The sequence below is a fragment of the Octopus sinensis genome, linkage group LG3, assembly GCF_006345805.1.
Source record: "Octopus sinensis linkage group LG3, ASM634580v1, whole genome shotgun sequence".
NCBI lineage: Eukaryota > Metazoa > Mollusca > Cephalopoda > Octopoda > Octopodidae > Octopus > Octopus sinensis.
Window position 1 is genome coordinate 23,618,104 of NC_042999.1, and position 24,019 is coordinate 23,642,122.

At 36.4% G+C, this 24,019-nt stretch overlaps 1 protein-coding gene across 1 annotated transcript; it reads right to left on the bottom strand.

The window, feature by feature from the left end:
• Window positions 1–663: 663 nt before the first annotated feature.
• Window positions 664–12,465, bottom strand: LOC115209947 (zinc finger protein 586-like). The gene is made up of 6 exons (XM_029778586.2): window positions 12,139–12,465; window positions 7,719–8,691; window positions 6,582–6,644; window positions 4,154–4,309; window positions 3,144–3,248; window positions 664–1,786 (listed from the first exon to the last, which is right to left on the bottom strand). Exons 1-6 carry the CDS (start codon window positions 12,404–12,406, stop codon window positions 1,774–1,776), a joined length of 1,578 nt encoding a protein of 525 aa, XP_029634446.1. The 5' UTR covers window positions 12,407–12,465; the 3' UTR covers window positions 664–1,773.
• Between the last annotated feature and the right edge of the window lie 11,554 nt (window positions 12,466–24,019).

Below are 24,019 nucleotides of genomic sequence, written 5' to 3' on the forward strand. Positions count from 1 at the left end.
GGAAAGAGTGACAGACAGACTGGACAGCACTCTAATACTCAGACTAAAATGTTTCTTCTAATATACATGAGCCTCTTCAATTTAGGAATATTAAGCTCTTTGAGTAGCAACAAAGAGTTTTTAGAAGCTGGTAGTTAGATCCATTTCAAGGTATTAATAGAGTTGATTACTATAAAAACACCTGTTTCATAGAATAGTGTTTGTTTAGTAGAGGCATCAGTTCAGATTGGTCTGATAAGTAAGTGAACCAAGACATCATCACTTTATGCCTAAGATCTATTTACGACGATTTCATCTCAATCGAAGGAGAGGGGCTTTCTCCGTCCGGGTTGCGGATCCGTGGAATAAGCTGCCAGACGAGATAGTGAAGATGCCAACAACCGCTCGGTTCAAAGTCTCTCTTGACCAGAAATGGCCTGAACTCTTTGTATGACCATCCTCCCTGTACATAACTCCCTGTCCCCCTACATGGCCTTGCTTTTGCTTTTTGAGCCAATAAAAACTGAAATGAATTGAATTGCATTATTAGGACTGTTTGACAAGATTCAATGCATCAGAGGACAATATTTTGCGCTAGCAATTAATTCTTCACATAGAAATCTGTGGTTAGATACTTTCCAACACCAACCACTTAACAGAAGGTATTGGGTGCATTTTTTTTTATTCATGGCACCACACCTATAGGGTTTACCTTGTACTCAGCAATGCTAAAGAGCTTGCTAAATCCCTGTGTTATTGCTGCTCGAATTAATTACCAATCACTTCAAGTGTACTGGGTGCTTTTGTGGCACCAAAATTGCATGAGAGTTCTGCATGATGGAAGGAACATATTTATTGCCAGAGAGAGAGCAATGGAGAGAATGAATAATAGAGAACTTATCTTCGCAAAAACAAAGTTTACTAAGTGTTCTTCCTACAAATGAAGCAAAACACTTGAGATTTCAACTGACCCAAATATTTTAAGCAGGCATTTGGTCAAAAAGTTTGGGAAAAATTTATTTACACAGACTGATGTGTATATGTGTGTGCATATGTGTGTAGATAACTCTCATACATTACCCACTTGGCCATCTCATTTCCCCAAATGTTTATGATTCCTGTATTAGAAAGTCTTTAATCATTTCAGAATAAGAGATCTGGTTTTGTTTACAGGCTCAGGTAACACGACAGAGTTGGTTGTAGATTATCTGTTGTCCAGTTTATAAAAGGTACAACTCCACTCTCTCCAGCACAGTCTACATCTTCAACCAATTTCTAAGATTGAGAACAACAATGATGATGATGATGATGATGATGTCAGTATATGTACATTCAACATTAGAAAATTTCAGATATTGTTTTTTTTATCTGAATGGACCTGCATGCAGTGTATGCAAAGGAAAAAAATGCAAGGAGCAACCTAAGATGTATTTTAATTGTGTAATATAAATGAATGTTTTATAAAACCATTTTGACTATGTAATGGTTCTTGATAACAGGTTTTATTCTGATAACAACTGCTAGTTCAATACTTAGACTAGCAATGATTAGTCTTCGTTTGTTTTTTAACTTCCATGTTGAAACTGTTTTAGTTTCAACACATGGTCTCAAATAGAATTCACATGGCTGGCAAGTACATCTCTGAGGATGTGTGCTTGAGTGTGAAATGTCACAAAAAGGTAATTTAAGGAATCCTTCTTTGCAGTTGTATGTACATACTTCTCGTCAATATATTTCTGTTGATTTGGCAACAAATCTTTGCATGCTGGAATTTGGCAGAAGTTCAGCTGATGCTCAGAGTGGTAACCTGAATAAAGAGAAATGTAATATATTATAAAATATTCATATTTTATATCTCTGAAGAGCAGAAGAGTTGTCTATAAATGCTTATCAATATACAATTTCATTATAGGAACAACTCTTCTGCGAAACGATCATAAGATGCTTTAAATAATTAATTCAAAACTTTTAAACTATCAAATTTATTTTAAACATTATTTTTATATTTTTATATTTATTTATTTTATATATATTTTAAATGCAATAAGTTCTTTCACATGGGTATATCTTTATGGTGAGTTTGGATATTAATTTCCTTATATTAATAATAATAATAATAATATATTATTAAAAGATATATGTATTCATAAATACATGTATATTACATGTACATTTCTTATTTGTGTGTGATGATTAAGGCTACCATTGGTTTCAGGTTAAGAAAAATATCTTAATTTTTCATGCCAATCACATGGAGGGATGATGTTCATCTCCATTTTGGAAGACCATGGAGATATGATTGGTTTGAAAAATTGTTACTATATTAAGATATTTTTCTTAACATGAAACCAATGATAGCCTCAATACAAAAATAAAGACATTTTATCTACCAATGAAGTGTTGAGCACGCATTCTTATTGTTTGATGTTTAAGGTATATAAGAGATGCCACGACAATTTAGTAAGGCTTGTCCATCGGACACTTTGCAACAAGTATGGACTTGACAGAGCAAAAAATCGGTACAATCATAAACCCGAAGACATCATCAAAAATGATAATGCAATGATCCTGTGGGATTTTATGATCCAGTGCGACCATGAGATAGAGAATAGGAAGCTAGACATAGTCTTAATTGAGAAAGAAAGCAAACTATGCTGGATCATAGATATAGCATGCCCAGCTGACAGCAAGGTATGCGATGAGGAAGAAAGAAACGTCGATAGGTATGATAGGTTAGCTTGGGAGGTTAAGCAGTTGTGGTCGATGGAAAAGGTGGTAGTAGTACCAATAATTGTTGAAGCCCTAGTCTTAATTGAGAAAGAAAGCAAACTATGCTGGATCATAGATATAGCATGCCCAGCTGACAGCAAGGTATGCGATGAGGAAGAAAGAAAAGTCGATAGGTATGATAGGTTAGCTTGGGAGGTTAAGCAGTTGTGGTCGATGGAAAAGGTGGTAGTAGTACCAATAATTGTTGAAGCCCTGGGAACAGCGAGAAAAATTCTTGAGAAGTAAATGGAACAAATAGGGGCTGCAATAAGGGTGGAGCGCTTGCAGAAAACAGCACTGCTTGGAACCGCTCGAATATTCTGGAAGGTGCTTGAAAAATGAGAGGTGTTAATAATAAGAAGAAAAAGAAGAATGATAATGATGATGATAATTACCTTGCAGGATGATGAACAGCTGTATGTGATTTTAAAGTTCTTGACTGACAAAAACCTTTCCCACAAATTTCACAAATAAATGGTTTTTTCTCTTGATGAGTATATCTGGTGAGAATACAAAATTAAATGGTAAATAAATATGCTTATTTATAGACACAGTACAATATACAAACTCGTGCACATAAGACACACACAGAGGCACAAATGCAAAATGTATGTATATACAGGGATTACATACCTGGGAGGGGAGAGAGAGAGAGAGAGAGAGAGGGAAACATGGTAAGAGACAGAGACAGAATGAAACGCAGAAACTGGGAGAGAGAGAGAGAGAGAGAGAGAGAGAGAGAAGAGAGAGAGAGAGAGAGAAACATAGAAGAAGAGACAGACAGACAGACAGAAAGAAACAGGAGAGACAGACAGACTGAAACACAGATAGAGAGAGAGAGAGAGATAGATAGAGAGAGAGAGAGGGAGAGAGAGAGAAACACAGAAACAGAGAGAAAGAGACAGACAGACAGACTGAAACAGAGAAACTGAGAGAAAGAGAAAGAGATAGATAGATAGATAGATAGATAGATAAATAGATAGATAGATAGATAGAGAGAGAGAGAGAGAGAGAGAGAGAGGAGAGAGAGAGAGTAAGAGACAGAGACAGACTGAAATACAGAAGCACAGAGAGAAAAAGAGAGAGAGAGAGAGAGAGAGAAACACAAAAACAAAGAGAGAGATGGACAGGCAGACAGTAAGAAACAGAAAGAGGTAGTGACAGACAGACAGACTGAAACACATGAGACAGAGAGAGAGAGAGAGAGAAATCTAATAGGCTTTTCCATGTCAACTGAACACCTCATATATTATAACCATTCCAGAAATATAATGTTGACATAAACATTGATGTCTTAAGTCTAGCATTACAATCGTTTATATATATATATATATATATTTAAAAAAAAAAACAATTTAATTATGTATTTGTGTTTCATGGCAATTAACATTCTGTATCAACTTACTTGTGATCTCGAAGGTGATCTCGCCGACGGAACCATTTCAAGCACTTATCACACTGATAAGGACGTTCATCTGTATGTGTTCTCACGTGGATATTTCGGTTGTAAGCTTTGGTGAAACTTCGTTGGCAATACTGACAAATGTATACTCGTTTCTCACTGTAAAAATAAAATGAGTAGAAATTCAATAAATATGACTGTGTGTTTCATGATGTTTGTTTTCGGTAAGTAACTTTCTTATTTATTTATTGCCCACAAGGAGCTAAACATAGAGGGGACAAACAAGGACAGACAAACAGATTAAGTCGATTACACCAACCCCAGTGCATAACTGGTACTTAATTTATCGACCCCCGAAAGGATGAAAGGCAAAGTCGACCTCAGCGGAATTTGAACTCAGAACGCAGCAGCGGACGAAATACCACAAAGCATTTCACCCGGCGTGCTAACGTTTCTGCCAAGCTCGCTGCCTTGTTACTTGGGTAAATAACTTTCTAATTTATCGAACCCGGAAGGATGAAAGGCAAAGTAGACCTTGGCGTAATTTGAACTCAGAATGCAGCAGCAGACGAAATACCACAAAGCATTTCACCTGGCGTGCTAACGTTTCTGCCAGCTTGCCACCTTGTTACTTGGGTAAATAACTTTCTGCTATAGCCCGACTCTTGTCCATTCAAAACCATGTAAATGAATTTATCATCATCCGTTCTTCTCCTCCTCATTGTTGTCATCGTGCAAATGGATTTATCCTTGTCTATTCTCATTGTAGTCATCATTGTCAATTTATATCTGTTTTCAATGGTGGATGGTTTGACAGGATCTGGCAAACCACAGGGCTGCGTCATGCTCCAACGTTAGCTATGGTATGGATTCTATGGATGAATGCCTTTCCTAATGCCAAACACTTTATACTTTAGTAGATGGAAACTGAAAGAAGCCTGCTGTTCATGTGCATGGAAATATATCATGTGATGGTTTTAAATGAACATAACCATCATACAAATAGTCCCATTTCTAATCTTCCATGGAAACATATCCAGCAATTATTTTGGGAACAGGTGAGGGTCAGTGACAAGAAGGGCATCCAGCCAAAGAAAATCTGCACTAGCAAATTCGGTTTGACCCATCCTTGCATTGGTCTGATGTTTAAACAATGTTGATGATATGAATAGTGGTTGGACCACAGAGGGGCTGTAAAACTGATAGCTGAAGCCTAATCACACCTAAGTAAACTGGTGTGTTTTCAAAATCTAAGGGTCTTTTATGGTGTGGTGATGTAAACCCCCATCCATTAGGTTTCCAGTTTGCAAATAAGGGAATGGTCTGTAGATATGTAGGTTAGCGGCGGTAACGGCAACAACCATGCTCAAATAATGTTTTTTACGTGCCACCTGCACAGGAGCCAGTGCAGTGGCACTGGCAACGACCTCACTCATATATATATATATATATATATATATATATATATATTATATATATAGGGAAAGTTCACGAAAAAAACAAAAGATGAAGATAGGTGGTGCACAAAACAAACAGATGTATTAGTATAATATAACTGGCTTCAGGAAACAACCACAAGGTACAATAGTTAAAATGAGATTGTAAAAACCAAGATTAGGCACTATTTTTACAATCTGAATATATCAGTGTATAACATGTTTTGGTCTTATTAGACCTTTTCTGGCTACCAGTTCTTGGAATGACTAGAGAGATAAGTTGTAACATGCTGGACTTCTTAGCCATAAAAATTGGTAAGCAGCCCTGGGCAGAAATGCGGGTTGTCCTTTCACAAGGTATATAGAACATGCTAGCCACCCTGCCAGGGTCACTGTGAAATCCTGAAGCCCTGAAAAGAGCAGTAATGCCCACTATCATTGAAAAACTTAAGCATACCAAATATTTTATCTTTGGATTTCTTGTAATTTGCAGAACAAGTTACATTTTTATCACTCTTGCTCTGGGAAACCCCATCAATTTTGACTGGCACTGCAACTATCTGTAGGACCTGTGACCATAGACGAGAAATTAGCAGTGGAAAGATACAAGAACCTTTTTTATTAACACAGCCACATTTACTAATCACAGGATTCTAACTAACCAATCTTTATGGCTAAGTCCAGCATGTTACAACTTATCTCTCTAGTCATTCCAAGAACTGGCAGCCATGATTAAACTGTAATTTGCTAAAAAGGTCTAATAAGACCAAAACATGTTATACACTGATATATTCAGATTGTAAAACTAGTACCCTTATCTTGGTTTTTACAATCTCGTTTTGACTGTTGTACCTTGTGGTTGTTTCCTGAAGCCTGTTTATATTAATGATGCACCACACTAGGTACCATGATACCATAAATAATAACTAATTTAGCCATTCCTGTTTCTTTTACCAAAACGAATTCACCAGTCTATAAAAAAATATGAGGCTCACCCTTTTTTAAATTTAGATCTTCTAGCTCTCAGTGATGTAGTGATATTTCCAGGTTTTTGAAATCTGTAAAAGAAAGATAAATATTTTCTTTTAAAACTGGAAATAGGAGAGAAACCTAAAAACAGATTGTACAAATAGCATGAAATGGAATTAATGACTACTTATAAAATGGGACCATTTCAACCCTTTTGTGTTCAGATTACTTTTTCAAAGACAATGTACAAACAGATGGAAAATATTATTTCAAATTAATCATGCATTATGTTGTAGTATCAAGATTTCAATGATGATGATGATGATGGTGATGGCGCGGCAACGATGACGACCATCATCATCGTCATCGTTTAATGTCTGCTTTACATGCTAGCATGGGTTGGATGGTTTGACAGAGGTCTGGTGAACCAAGCTGATCTGGCAGAGTTTCTACAGCTGGATGCTCTTCCTAATGCCAACCATTCCGAGAGTGTAGTGAATGCTTTTACATGCCACCGGCATGAGGGCCAGTCAGGCGGTACTGGCAACAACCATGCTCAAATGGTGTTTTTTGCGTGCCACCTGCACAGGAGCCAGTGCAGTGACACTGGCAACGACCTCACTCATATATATATATATATATATATATATATATAATATATATATATATATATATATTATATATATATATATATATATATTATATATATATATATATATAGGGAAAGTTCATGAAAAAAACAAAAGATGAAGATAGGTGGTGTACAAAACAAACAAATGTATTAGTATAACGCTCAGGAATTGAAAAAGTCTTTTACGTTTCGAGCCTACGCTCTTCTACAGAAAGGGACACAGAAAGAAACAAGGAGAGCAACAAGGAGGGAAAAAAAAATGTGTGTATACAACAGGCTTCTTTCAGTTTGCGTCTACTAAATCCACTCACAAGGCTTTGGTTGATCTGAGGCTCTAGCAGAAGACACTTGCCCAAGGTGTCATGCAGTGGGACCAAACCCGGAACCATGTGGTTGTTAAGCAAGCTACTTACCACACAGCTACGTTAGTATACTTTTTAAAAATCAATCAATCAATCTAAATAGATAATCACAAGCTAAATGAACAGAACACAAGACAAGATACCAAAATGATAGCACGTTAGTTACTCACCGACGAGGGGTTCTGATATGATGCAACTCCTGCAATCTATTATGAAACTGCTGACTACTTAAGAGCTGGCGACGGAAGTGCTGATATTTTCGTACTTCTGTGAACATATTGTCATTAGCACCATTATTACTACCACTATTAATAACACTGTTACTGTTAATACTACTACTATTGCTGTCTTTGGTGAGTTCATATTTATAAACAACTTTATTTGATTCAGCTGTTTTGGTGGTGGTGGTCGTCGTCGTGGTTGTTAGTTTGTGATGCTTGTGTAAGTGTTGGCTGTCTGCGACACTCATCGATTTCTCCGGGCTGTCCACCAAAATTCCAAGATGCTGCTTGTTCTCATTTATTTTTCCTTCAAGATGATGAACCTCTGTTATTGTCACAACATCGATTTCGGGTTCCGGCGTTGAAATTTGCCTTTTTCTCTTTTGCTTCGCCTCTTCAATTGCTTCCATGGATTTACCAAGATTCCGAAAATTAAATGCTGGTGATTTACACCTGTAGGAATCATCACCTTCAACATCTTTGTCATCACTACCACTACCGTCATCATCAATATTAGCTTTGTTATAATTACTATTAGCCTTAATATTATTATTGTTACTATTATTATTATTACTATTACAGCAACTGTTATTTTTAGCAATTGAAGAATTTACAACAGTTTCACAACAGCCACATTCACTGCTATTAGAACAGTGGAACTGGTTATGGGCTGTTGTCTTCAGTCGTAGTTCTTCAAGTTGTTGTTTTTGATGTCTCAAATGACTGGAATGTTGCACATGTTGTTGCCGCCGAAGTTGGTTAAGATGGTGTGGATCCTGAAGACTAGTGGTGGTGGGTTCTTCTTTGACATGTTGGAATTGGTTAAGCAGTTTTGATGACTGGGCTAATGCAAGTCTATGTGCAGCAGGAGGAACTATGGCTGACTGCAAACTCAGCAGCGATGACATTCCATTCTGTTTACCTGTATCAAGAATATAGGTATAAATAGTTATAACATCAACCATGAAAATAATAATAATAATAATAATAATAATATAATAATAATAATAATAATAATAATAAGTACATCTAAAGTAACACTGACTGGATGAAACAGCTGGTAAGACAACATGAACAGAGTAAGAAAGCTTAACCACCCTAATTCTGATGATGGTGATGGTGATGAGGACACACCACTCACTAAGGCAGAAAATTGTAGGGATTGGCAAGAAAAACCCTTTGTATGGGCAATACAGCAAACAAGCTGGGATGGATGTAGATATGAGAAGAACACATCAGTATCTGCAGAGCATTGGTTTGAATGCTAAAACAGAAAAGATTTATCCCAGTGGTACAGTATCAGAATTTCCTCACCTGGAACTCTCATCTAATCATGCACAATAAAATAGACACAAAGTGTAAACCCTGCAATGACTAACTTGAGAGCATTGATCACAATGTTGCTTAGTGCTCGCACCAACAGAATATAAAACCAGGATATGACTGAGTTGGTTAATATGCCGTCACTATGATATCCTGCACCCTATAAACTGCTATGAACACCATCCAGAGCCAGTCACCATCCTATGGGATTATGAGATACATATAGATAAGCAAATAAATGCTAACAGACCAGATATCGTAATCAAAGATAGGGTTCTCGGGAAGATTCAGCATGACACAGAGTGTGACAAGGTTGGCCCTTTGAAATACAGGTACAACAGCAATAGGAAGAAAGAGTGAGAGAAAGTGTAAAGGAGTACAGCAGGGTTCATCACCACCTCCAGCTGGAGCTATATGGAGCTTTTAGGTGTTCTCGCTCAGTAAACACAACACCCAGTCTGGGAATTGAAACCGTGATCCTATGACCACGAGTCTGCTGCCCTAACCACTGGGCCAGTGTGTCTCCACAATAATTGCATGTAACAGTGAATAAAGTCCTATATATGTAATCATATCACATAAATATACAGACATGAAAGCAGGAAATAATCTAAATTGTTTTAAACATAAATACTTACCACACCTTTGTTTGCAGAAGGAAAGAAAGGAAAGTGGAAATAAGAAAAAAATATAAGAAAAGAAAAGAAAACAATATTTGTTGTTTGTTTGCTACTCATAGTAAATAACTTATTTCCTGAACAGAAATTTCAGCTAAACTCTTTAGCATCTAAGCAGGCTGTCATCATCATCATCATCATCATCGTTTAACGTCCGTTTTCCGCGCTAGCACGGGTCGGACGGTTCGACCGGGGATCGAGGAAGCCAGAAGGCTGCACCAGGCTCCAGTCTGATCTGGCAGAGTTTCTACAGCTGGATGCCCTTCCTAAAGCCAACCACTCCGCGAGTGTAGTGGGTGCTTTTTACGTGCCACCTGCACAGGTGCCAGGGGGGGCCCGGCATAGGTCACGATCGGTTGGAGCTTTTAACGTGCCACTGGCACGGAAGCCAGCCAAGGCGACGCTGGCAACGGCCACGTTCGGATGGTGCTTTTTATGTGCCATCGGCACAGGAGCCAGTCGGGGCTGTATCCGGCGAAAATATCCAACCAGTTTTATGTTCAAACTGAACAGATCCAGCCTCTCACACCTACCCTACAATGTCATTCTAAAAAAATACACAAACACACTATTGATATCTCGAAGCTGTGAGATAAGGCATAATTAATTCCAAACTATGAATAAATAAACATTACTTTAATAGAGTAACCTGAATATTAAGGTTAAAGGTTAAATAATTGTGTTAGCAAACAGAAAGCAAAAAAAAAAAAAAAAATGTAACATCTGATACAGTGGTAGGTCATATCTGGAATGTCTTTGATCATTTAGGCCAGTGGTTCTCAACCCCTTTTTTAATCATATTTTACTTTATTGGACCTCTGTAGCCATTCACGATATATATTAAAAATATCCTACCGTATTTTTATAATTAAGTATTCTTATATTGTTTTACTTGGTTCAATTGTTTGACTGTGGCCATGCCAGGGCACCACTTTTAGTCAAAGAAATTGACCCCAGGACTTAATCTTTGTAAGCCTGGTACTTATTCTATTGGTCTCTTGTTGAACTGCTAAGTTTTGGGGACATAAACACACCAGCATCAGTTGTCAAGCAATGGTGGGGGGACAAACACAGACACATACATACATACACACGTATATATACATACAGCAGGCTTCTTTCAGTTTCTTCTACCAAATCCACTCACAAGGCATTGGTCTGCTTGAGGCTATAGTAGAAGACACTCGCTCAAGGTGCCACAAAATGGGACTGAACCCGGAACCATGTGGTTGGGAAGCAAGCTTCTTACCCCATAGTCACTCCTGTGCCTCCAAACAGCCATGCCTTGTATAAAAAATGGGAAATATAACCTGACCTATTTTGTGCACTTTCACTTTCTCTCCACACTCACTAGTAGCCATGGATGGGGGGGGGGGCACTTTTAAAGAGCACCACTTTTGGGTCTGCTATAGGCAATATGTGTTTTTATGGGGGCCGGGGGTGGCAAACAGAAGGGCTGCCCCAGGAAGCACACACTCTAGCTATGCTATTGTCCACACTTTCTCTTCTCTTTCTCTCTTTGTAGTAAACTAAACCCACCCTCCCTTTCTCAAACGCTATATATTTTAAACTCTTTTTAGACTACTTCCATCTTCTTCCCCCCCCCCCGTCTCTCTCCTCTTTCTATCTCTTACTCCCTCTTATCAGCAAAATCAATAAAGTTTCTCCTTATCAAACAACCAATAGTGGCAATTAAACTCTCTACTGTTAATTTCCATCTTATCCTACCCATCTCTCTCTCTCTCTTTCACAAGCTCTCCTCTTCAACTAAGTAGTTACTTCAATGTTTAAAACAATTTCTAGATAGAATGGTTTAGAATGGTTTTAAATTTGGTAAAAATAAATTTTGTGCACTTTGTCACAAAGAAAAAAAAAAATGACAGGACTTCTGGATACTTCCTCAAATGTTTCCCACAAAGCCCTTTCTTTTGAGAATGCAAACCAGTATCACTTGTCCCCTTGGACACACGCATCACCATTAGTTTCCTTGTAAATAGGAAGAACATCAATAAATTTCCTTCAATTCTATAGTTTTTATGTCTTTTACTGAGTGACCGGTATGAAGGTGCATGGCTTAGTGGTTAGAGCATCGAGCTTATGATCATGAGGTTGTGAGCTCAAATTCTGGACCAGGCTGCGTGTTGTGCTCTTGAGCAAGACGCTTTATTTCACGTTACAAGATAATGTAGACATTATAGCAGAAAGACAAAAATAATAAAAAAGAATGATCAAGATTGGTCAGGTCAACTTTGAAACAAATTTCCTGAAATTAATCGTGATTCATCTGGAAATTAACCAACAACAAATACACACAAAACAACAACTAAAAGAGAAGAAAAATATAGGGAAATGTAATTAATTCAACTCACTTGGATAATTATAATAATCTTCTCTTTGCCTTCGAGGAGATGGACTTGGAATGTGCGGTGATGGCCATGGTAAAAAACCTGACACAAATTGCTGGTAATGGAGAATGTCATTTAGGGCACAGCTGGGAATGCCTGTGGTTGAACTGTTGTTGCTCATGGTTGGTGGCAAACAGGAAGAATGGTTACCTCCGAAGTGTGACTGGGAGAAGAATGGCCGAATTGGATGGTGTACAAACATCATAGTTGGGCTGATCAAAGTATGTGCCATGATGATTGTGATGATAGGATGTCGATCAACTCTTAAAGTAACTCCTAGAAATTTAACTCCTAGAAAGAGAAAAAACACATACATAAATATATGAGGAGAATTTATGAAAAAAAAAACAAAAGACGAAGACAGGTGGTGTACAAAACAAACAGATGTATTAGTATAACGCTCAGGAATAGAAAAAGGCTTTTACGTTTCGAGCCTAAGCTCTTCTACAGAAAGCAACACAGAAAGAAAAAAAGGAGAGAAACAAGGAGAGAAAAAATGTGTGTAGTGGCTAACAATCTATCATGGCGACTGCCAGACAGAAGGGTCACACACAAGAGGTTAAGAAGTAGGGGACTTAACAAAGTAAAGATGACCCCCAAATATGTATATATATATATATATTATATATATATATATATATATATACACACACACAAGTAAAATAAAATAAAATAGTGAAGATACAAAGCTTTTTGCAGTGCATAAAGGAAATTATTCAGACACAAAAGCCCATCATCAGTCTATTTGTTCTTGGGCCAATGCACCATATCTATAGGCGTAGGAGTGGCTGCGTGGGTAAGTAGCTTGCTTACCAACCACATGGTTCCGGGTTCAGTCCCACTGCATGGCACCTTGGGCAAGTGTCTCTACTATAGCTGCGGGCCAATCAAAGCCTTGCAAGTGGATTTGGTAGATGGAAACTGAAAGAAGCCCATCGTATATATGTATATATTTATATATATATATATATATATATATATACTAGCAGTATCGCCCGGCGTTGCTCAGGTTTGTAAGGGAAATAACTATAAAGCGTTTTTAGAGAGTTATAGCCAAAAAATAGCAAAAAAATGGAAAAAAAATGATGGTAAATTTTTTTTTGAGAGTTAAAAAAGGTGGAGTTGCGTCCCCTAGACGGTCTGTGGTTTGGGTTTCTAATTCTCGACCCCCATGTCGAATTTATCGATTTTTTTTCAGAACTGGGGGAACTTTTCAAAATTTTCGCTGCGTTAGTTTTGAATTATGACATTGGGCTATGTGTGTGTCAAGTTTCATCAGAATCGGTTGAAAGCCGTGGTCAGGGTGAGGGTACGAGAAAACAGACACACAGAAAATGCACAGACAAACTGCCGTTTATATAGAGAGAGATATATGTACGTGTGTGTATATGTTTGCATGTCTGTGATTGTCCCCCAAACATCGCTTGACAACTGATGCTGGTGTGTTTACGTCCCCCGTAACTTACCAGTTCGGCAAAAGAGACCAATAGAATAAATATTAGGCTTACAAAGAATAAGTCCTGGGGGCGATTTGCTCAAATAAAGCCGGTGCTCCAGCATGGCCACAGTCAAATGACTGAAATAAGTAAAAGAGTAAAAGAGGACCCCCCCCCGAGAGCTATCTTATCATCTGTGGACCCCATATATGTGCACATCACACAGCTACAGCATGTATCTGACAGAATTTTTCTGCCCCAAACTGTTAATTCTGTTGTGCCCCACATTCTGTTAATCATGTTCTTTTTTCCACACTCTATTATGTTCAGCATTCTTTCTATATGTCTAGGAGTTCCTACTTGGCATCAGGTTCTATAATGCCCATCCTCACACAGTTGGTACAACCATGCATCATTCACACAAAATCTAGACAAACATGCCGAACTTACATCAAAGGCATCTTCTAGTGGTGCTATGCCAATCATGGCTTAGTGGTTAGGGTGTCAGTACCATGATTGTAAGATTGTGATTTCGATTCCTGGACCGGGCGATGCGTTGTGTTCTTGAGCAAAACACTTCATTTCACGTTGCTCCAGTCCACTCAGCTGGCAAAAATGAGTATCGCTGTGATGGACTGGTGTCCCATCCAGCTTGGGAACACAAACGCCAAAGAAACTGGGAAACCAGGCCCATGAGCCTGGCTAGGCTTTAAAAAGGGTGCATTTATTTTGTGGAGGCATGTGGCTTAGTGGTTAGAATGTTGAACTCATGATCGTAAAGTTGTGGTTTCGATTCCTGGACTGGGGGATACGTTGTGTTCTTGAGCAAAATACTTCATTTTCACGTTGCTCCAGTCCACTCAGCTGGCAAAAATGAGTTATCTTGCGACGGACCGATGTCCCGTCCAGATGGGGAATTCCTACACTACTGAAACCGGGAGACCGGCCCTTATGATCCTGGCATGGCTCAAGAAGGAACATTTTTTTTTTAATCATATCTCTTTCAAAATGAAAAATAAAAAATAGAATAAAAACATCATTGCGCTACACCCATATTACATGAGTAACACTTGCCTAAGTAGAATCCTCACAACTGCTTCAAATTTTAATATTAATTAGGCCTCACTACCATAAACACCACTTAACTATGTAACTTTCACAGTTGCTCCAAATGTTCGGCTTGACTATTGCTAAGGATCTCTTGTGGTAAAAGTTCATCCTTAAGTAATGTATCTAGAAACACATCCTCAAGATTGTCCCTTCTCTTCAAGAGCAGGAAATACTTTAGCCCCTAACAGTTACTAAAACACTCGAGAAAGTTCAAGTGAAGCCCATAATGGTATACTGCTCTCACATAGAACATCTCTCTGGAATCTTCTGCTCATGTCTTTGCTGCAGGTTTTTCTCACTCTCATCGATACTCAACTTCTTCACAGACTGTTTTCTTTCTAAGCTTGGTATTAATCTTATTGGTTTCATGAGTGGTGGGGTAGACAAACACACACATGCACACATACATGCATACACACACACACACACATTGGCAGGCTTCTACACATTTTGTCTACAAAATGGGTGAGTCTGAGGCTGTGGTAGAAGACACCCAATTTGCCGCACAGTAGGATTGAACCCAAAGCAGTGAGGTTGCAGAGTGAGCTTCTTAACCACACAGCCATGCCTATGCTGGCTGTGAACATTGATAAATGTAAATATCTAATGAAATTTAAAATTTAAAAAATAGCCTTAACCTGCACCATGGTGAATAAAATCATTGTTTAGTAGCACTTTTGATGATGTCAGTGTATTAAAATAAAAAAACAAACATAAGAATTCAACGACATGACAATTAGTTTATCTATTTATTAAATATATAAAAAAATTTTAGAAAAAAATTATGCATATTAGATTATATGAAAAGTAATTATAATTAATGGGTTATTTAGTATTGAAATATCTAAATGTTTTTTTATATTTGTGAGAACATTTCAATGTAAAATTAGCCTTACAGTTCAATTATATTAATCTAGAAGCAATCATATAATACAGTTCCTGAAGGCAAAGATCACACTTGAAATTACCAGTATTGTATGATGATAGGTAACTAATAATGGACCATTTTCAATCATAGTCATTGTTCCTATCTTTTAAATCCCAGATGCATTTACTAAGATTCATAGAATTACATTTTCTTCTATACTTGTAAGAATGAGAAATATTATGTAATCTAGATGTTCAACTTGTAGCAGACTGGCATCCGTACTAGTGGGGTGCAAAGAGCACCATCCGAGTGTGATCGTTACCAGAGTGGCTAACTGGCCTCTGTACCAGTGACATATAAAAGGCACCATTTGAGTGTGATCATTACCAGCATCGCCTTACTGGCTGAGCATGATCGTTACCAGCATTGCTTTACTGGCACCTGTGCCAGTGGCATGTGTAAAGGATTCGAGCGAGGTCGTTGCCAGTACTGCCTGACTGGCCCCGTGCCGGTGGCATGTAAAAGCACCCACTATGCTCTCAGAGTGGTTGGCATTAGGAAGGGCATCCAGCTGTAGAAACTCTGCCAGATCAAGATTGGAGCCTGGTGCAGCCATCTGGTTTGCCAGCCCTCAGTCAAATCGTCCGACCCATGCTAGCATGGAAAGCGGACGTTAAACGATGATGATGATGATGATGATGATGATGATGAACCTATGTAATACATACAATCCCCTATTATGACCTTACATCAATACACTGTTTAATTTTTAAGCACTGATTTTCTGAAGGATAGATAACTTTAGGCATATATTTACTTGTATGTGGTACTCATGGTTCAAAGAATTAATACTGATCCTCCTCTCAGTAGTAGGTGTTAAGGCAGGAGTATAATTAGTATTATAATTAATTAATATTATTAGAGGGTGTTATCTTAAAAGCTTTTACCACAGTCATAATATAAAAATCTAGTTCAGGAAAAATATTAGCATTAATTTCACAATTCACACTTATTGGTTCTATTCATGTTTACAAATTGTGAGTTGAGATACTTCCTAATTCTACTTTCGTTATGTGCTGCTATAAAAGTTCATCTAAATTTCTGGTGGTTTAATCCAAAAAACTTTACTCTCTGGCAATTCAACAGTTCCTCCCCATCAACATTTCACGCCTTGTGCTTATAGAAAAAAAAAAGATTATTACTATTATTGCTACTACTGCTACTACTACTACTACTTTCATTACTATAATTACTATCATTATTATAATGTTTTAGTTATTATTCTCCTTCACCCTAGTGGCAAATAAAAGAAATTATTATGATTATTATTATTATTATTATTATTATTGAAATCATTATAATTATTATTATTATTTAAATCATAATTATTAATTATTATAATCATAATTATTATTGAAATCATTATAATTATCATCATCATTATTATTATCAAAATCATTATAATTATTATTGAAATCATTATAATAATAATAATAATAATAATAATCATTATTATTATTGAAATCATAATTATTATTATTATTATATCATTATATTATTATTATTATTGAAATCATTATAATTATTATTATTATTAAATCATAATTATTAATTATTATAATCATAATTATTATTGAAATCATTATAATTATCATCATCATTATTATTATCAAAATCATTATAATTATTATTGAAATCATTATAATAATAATAATAATAATAATAATAATTATTATTATTGAAATCATAATTATTATTATTATTATAATCATTATAATTATTATTATTATAACCATAATAATAATTATTATTATTTTCATTATAATTATCATTATAATTATTATTGAAATCATAATTATTATAATCATTATTATAGTTATTATTATTATTATTATTATAGTTGTTATTATCATTATAATTATCATTATTATTATTATCATTATAATGATTATTATTATAATCATTATTATTATTGTTATTAAAATCATTATAATTATTATTATTACAATCATTATTCTGATTATTATAATCATTATTATAATTATGATTATTGTTATGGTTATTATTATCATGATTATCATGATTATGATCATCATTATCATTATTAATATTATGCTTATTATCATTATCATTGTTATGATTATCATAATTATTATTATCATGCAGATTATGATTATTACCACAATTATTTGTACCACGCATATATTTAGCATTTACCCAATTGAATAATATATACATGTTAATAATATGTTTATCTTCAATATTTAGTTTGTTACTAATTTTATTTCTGTCATTATTCTTATTATTATTATGTAGCTTACTTGAATAAGATTGCTTGATGTATTTATCTTTTTTCTCTCACTCACAATCAAGTTTCAGCATATTTCATATTCTGTCATTTCTGGGAATTTTAATCATATATCTTAAGCACTTATTTGGTTTATGATATGGTTGGTATAGTTCGGTATTTATATCCAGAGTAATATCAAGGAAGTTAACCTTAAGTATAATTATTTTCTATCAAGATAGAGAGACTGAGACACGTGAAGAATGTAACCATGAAAAGAGTGTCATCTCTATATAATCCACCCCCTGATTCAGGAAATTCACTATGTATAGTGATTAGAATGCAAATGCCCACTAAATCAGTTACTTGAGTAGAGTCACTGGACACCATAATGATGATGAAACAATTTAATCTAAGAGACGTAAAAAGTTCAGATTTCAAATGATAACGGTTTCCAGTTTTATCTGCAGGGACAAATATTCTTGGTTTAATCCTAAATTCCTTCAAAAATTGTTGCAATTTTCTTAGATGAGGGTTTCTTCTCAAAGGACATTAGTGGAATTTATTGTTCTTAACAATATTTTAAAGTCCACTCTTGAAATCAGTTAATAGTGGGTTCATACAGTGGAATCCGTTTGGGCTGATATAAAGATATGCTTAATACTATTATGATAATAATTAAATCACAATCATTCTTCTTGTCAAAGTAGTATGCACGCTACCTCATACGATGAATATGTGAGTTGATCTTATAAATGAGATTTTTCATATATTCTTTTCTAAGTGGTAAAGGTATGTCCTTTTAAGATGTGTCCATAAATACTTTCTCCATTTCAAAGATAATCCGCCATAAGCACTCTTAAATGAAGAGAATAATCTTTATATATAAAAGTAAGGTTGTGTGTCTGTCTCCTACGATTTAGATTCCTAACTACTCCCACATTTTGCGGTGCAGTTTAACCAAAACCGGGTATCTTATAGTCGTGATTCATATCGTGCCCTTCTGGGTATTAGCGCGCGTCTACGATGAGTCTACGATTTAAAAAAAAGATTTACCATCATTTTTCCCATTTTAATTAATTCTTTTCGCTATTATATAAGGGAAGTAACTCTCTAAAAATGTCTACGATGAGTCAACGATTAAAAAAAATATTTACCATAATTTTTTTCCATTTTTAATGCATTTTTTTGGCTATCACTCTCTAAAAATGCTTATATAGTTATTTCCCTTACAAGCCCGAGCAACGCCGGGCGATACTACTAGTAGAGTATATGATAATAAGTAAAAATCCAGGCAGATATCAACAAAATAATCGGTGATAAAACGAATTTAGTTAACTACACCCAACAATCAGTTACTAAAAATACAAGTGGAATAGAGATATCCAAAGTAATTTCTCTATGTATGACGAGTCAATCAAAATATCGCTTAGAAGAATTTCAAAAATATTTTTTTCCCTTCCCTAGGGACAAGGCCCGAAATTTTTGGGGAGTGGGGCTAGTCAATTACATCGGCCCCAGTAAGCAACTGGTACTTACTTAATTTATCGACCTCGAAAGGGTGAAAGGCAAAGTCGATCTCGGCGGAGTTTGAACTCAGAACATTAAGACAGACCAAATACTTATTTCTTTATTACCTACCCACAAGGGGCTAAACACAGAAGGGACAAACAAGGACAGACAAACGGATTAGGTCGATTACATCGACCCCAGTGCGTAAATGGTACTTATATAATCGACCTCGAAGGCATGAAAGGCAAAGTCGACCTCGGCGGAATTTGAACTCGGAACGTAACGGAAGACGAAATACCTATTTCTTTACTGCCCACAAGGGGCTAAACACAGAAGGAACAAACAAGGACAGACAAACGGATTAAGTCGATTACATCGACCCCAGGGCGTAGATGGTACTTATATAATCGACCTCGAAGGCATGAAAGGCAAAGTCGACCTCGGCGGAATTTGAACTCAGAACGTAACGGCAGACGAAATACTGCAAAGCATTTCGCCCGGCGTGCTAACGTTTCTGCCAGCTCGTCGCCTTAGAATAAAAGAATTATTGAAGTATAAAATAACAAGAATAAGAATGGAGAAAATGACATTTTTAATTGGTAAATATATACACATATCTATACACATTATACAGATTTAATATCCACACGTATTTATAACAACATACACGCACACACACACACACACACACACATATATATACATACAATATATACACGTAGTCTACATACATATTTGCATATGTATGTTTGTATGTATGTATGTATGTAAAAAAAGCTATATTTTTTTTTATAGTATATGTTTTCTATATGGTTTGAATAATATCTTTCTTTATTGAATTGTTTAATAGTGGTTTTCTCAAAATTATATATATATATATATATATATATATATATATATATATATATGTATATATATATATAAATATATGTATATGTATATATGTATATATATACATATACGGTATAAGTACACGCATGGCTTTGTTTACATTTCTGAAGATAACAGAAACCCTTTTCTCCCCCCCCTAAACCTACCCCCCCCTATATAAAAAACACTTTCTTGAAATGTATCCGGTAGTTATACCGAAGTTACGCCACTTAAACATATATACGACAGGCTTCCTTCAGTTTCCGTCCACCAAATCCACTCACAAGGCTTTGGTCGGCTCGAGGCTATCGTAGAAGACACTTGCTCAAGGTGCCACGCACGCACTTACTCTTTACTCTTTTACTTGTTTCAGTCATTTGACTGCGGCCATGCTGGAGCACCGCCTTTAGTCGAGCAAATCGACCCAAGACTTATTCTTTGTAAGCCCAGTACTTATTCTATCGGTCTCTTTTGCCGAACCGCTAAGTGACGGGAACAACCAGTATCGGTTGTCAAGCAATGTTAGGGGGACAAACACAGACACACACACTTATATATATATACATATATACGACAGGCTTCTTTCGGTTTCCGTCTACCAAATCCACTCACAAGGCATTGGTCGGCCCGGGGCTATAGCAGAAGACACTTGCCCAAGATGCCACGCAGTGGGACTGAACCCGGAACCATGTGGTTGGTTAGCAAGCTACTTACCACACAGCCGTAGAAAATTTCTTTAAAAAATATCCATTTTTCTGAATGGAACAAAAATCTAGGTGTGGGTATACTCGTGTAGGGTATTCTTTGCCCCCACAAATTTGTGCTCTTGTTATATTTTTTTTACTCGCACATAACTGTCTGTCAATTAATTTTAGGTTAATCTTGTTTATGTTCAGCGCAAAATATACCTATCTTTATATCTCAAAACAGTCCGCATTGTTAAAAGTGTTTTATGAATAAACTCCACCCACTTGTGGGATGGGCTTTGGGGCTTTGTAACAAAACAGATTGTAAAGCAAGATCGACCTTTCAATCTCTCCTCTCCCTCTCAGACACACACCTCACAAACTACGCGTGAGCTCTCATCCTCAGAAAGAAAATACGTTGGATTTATTAAAAGTCTATGAAATAAAAATTTCTTTGCGATCTTTCGTCTCTAGTAGATCTTTCCGTCGATTTCCGTAAAAATTTTTTTTTTTTTTACATATGGGCTTGCGGGAACTTTTGAAGTAATATACATACATATACACATACACCGAGTAAAAAATTTCAGTTATCTCTTCTTTCACACATTACTCTGTCTCTTCGCACACACTAACAGAAGCACTTCACTTACACAACATACTGTCTGTCTCCCACACCCCATCAAACACACACACACACACATATACATCAATGCTTGCCATGCACGGTAACTTCAAAAGAACTTCCTTCGTCATACAATCGCTTTCTCTTAGTCTCTTTCGCTCTCATTACTTCAAAAGTTCCCGCAAGCCCATATGTAAAAAAAAAAAAATTTTTTACGGAAATCGACGGAAAGGTCTACTAGAGACGAAAGATTGCCAATTTCTTTTTAAATTCGTATTAAATTTCGCAGCCACAAAATTTGTATTAGACCTTTGCTAGAAACAGCAGCCAAATCTTCAAATAAATTTCTAGTTACATACATTCAAGCTATGCAATTTGTACGGTGTGACCTGGCAGAACCATTATATATATAGCATGCCGGACAAAATGCTTAGCAGCATTTCGTCCGTTTTTACTACTTATCTCCCCCTTAATTTTTATTTACTTTTTAAATCAAGCCAAATTACCCTGCATCTATTTCAGCTTATCAAACACTAGAAGAAATACCCGGCGTTGCTCGGGATTAAAATGGTATGGTCTTTCATAGTTTTAATGTCACGAATTTGATAGATATTTTATTGAAATTATTGAAGAGATATTTTATTGAAATTATTGATCAATTTCACTTCCATATATAACATCCTACAAGAAATATGACATTAAGAACTTATATTGTGAACTCTGAAAGGGTTCGGTTCGCATGCAATTAAACCTATTTATCAATATTTCCCGTGGAACTGCAATCGGAAAACTACATCATTATTATGCGGCAATCTTTCGTCTCTAGTAGACCTTTACGTCGATTTCCGTAAAAAAAATTTTTTTTTTTTACATATGGGCTTGCGGGAACTTTTGAAGTAATGAGAGCGAAAGAGACTAAGAGAAAGCGATTGTATGACGAGGGAAGTTCTTTTGAAGTTACCGTGCATGGGAGCATTGATGTACATGTGTGTGTGTGTGTGTGTTTGATGGGGTGTGGGAGACAGACAGTATGTTGTGTAAGTGAAGTGCTTCTGTTAGTGTGTGTGAAGAGACAGAGAGTAATGTGTGAAAGAAAGAGATAACTGAAATTTTTTACTCGGTGTATGTGTATATGTATGTATATTACTTCAAAAGTTCCCGCAAGCCCATATGTAAAAAAAAAAAAATTTTTTACAGAAATCGATGCGCCTTATTATGCTAATGTTTTTAAGGCGGCGAGCTGGTAGAAACGTTAGCACGCCGGGCGAAATGCGTAGCCGTATTTCGTCTGAGTTCAAATTCCGCCGAGGTCGGCTTTCGGGGTCGATTAAATAAGTACCAGTTACGCACTGGGGTCGATATAATCGACTTAATCCGTTTGTCTGTCCTTGTTTGTCCCCTTTATGTTTAGCCCCTTGTGGGGAGTAAAGAAATAGGTATATCGTCCATCTTTACGTTCCGAGTTCAAATTCCGCCGAGGTCAACTTTGTCCTTTCATACGTTCAGGTTCGATAATTTAAGTACCAGTTGCATACTGGGGTAGATCTAATCGACTGCTTCCCCTCCCCCCAAATTTCGGGCCTTGTGCCTGGAGTAGAAAAGAATATTATTGAAGACGGCGTGCTGGCAGAATCGTTAGCACGCTGGGCGAAATGCTTAGTGGTATTTCGTTTGCTGCTACGTTCTGAGTTCAAATTCCGCCGAGGTCGACTTTACCTTTCATCCTTTCGGGGTCGATTAAATAAGTACCAGTTACGCACTGGGGTCGATATAATCGACTTAATCCGTCTGTCTGTCCTTGTTTGTCCCCTCTATGTTTAGCCCCTTGTGGGTAGTAAAGAAATAGGTATTTCGTCTATCTTTACATTCTGAGTTCAAATTCCGCCGAGGTCGACTTTGTCCTTCACTCTTTCCGTCAATAAAATAAGTACCAGTTGCATACTGGCGTCGATGTTAATCGACTTACTCCCTCTGCCGAATTTGCTGGTCTTGTGCCAAAATATGAAACCGCTATAATTAAAAATGTTTGGCGGCATTTCGTCCGTTGTTATGTTCCCAGTTCAAATTCCATGGAGGCCAACTTCGCGTTTTTCATCCTTTCAGGTTTAATAAAATATGAATGCCATTTGCGCAATGAGGTCGATGTAACGGACTAGCAACATTCCCAAAATTTCAGGCCTTGAGCATTTAGTAGAAATGATTTGTTAAATGTAATGGTTACTTGTAGTAACCCGTTATTAGAAACAAAAAAATTATTACAAAATTAAATTCATTAATCGGTGTGGTTCTTAAAATGTGTGGTTCTTGCGTGAGACAAGCAAGTCCGGCAATCTTTCGTCTCTAGTAGACCTTTACGTCGATTTCCGTAAAATTTTTTTTTTTTTTTTTTACATATGGGCTTGCGGGAACTTTTGAAGTAATGAGAGCGAAAGAGACTAAGAGAAAGCGATTGTA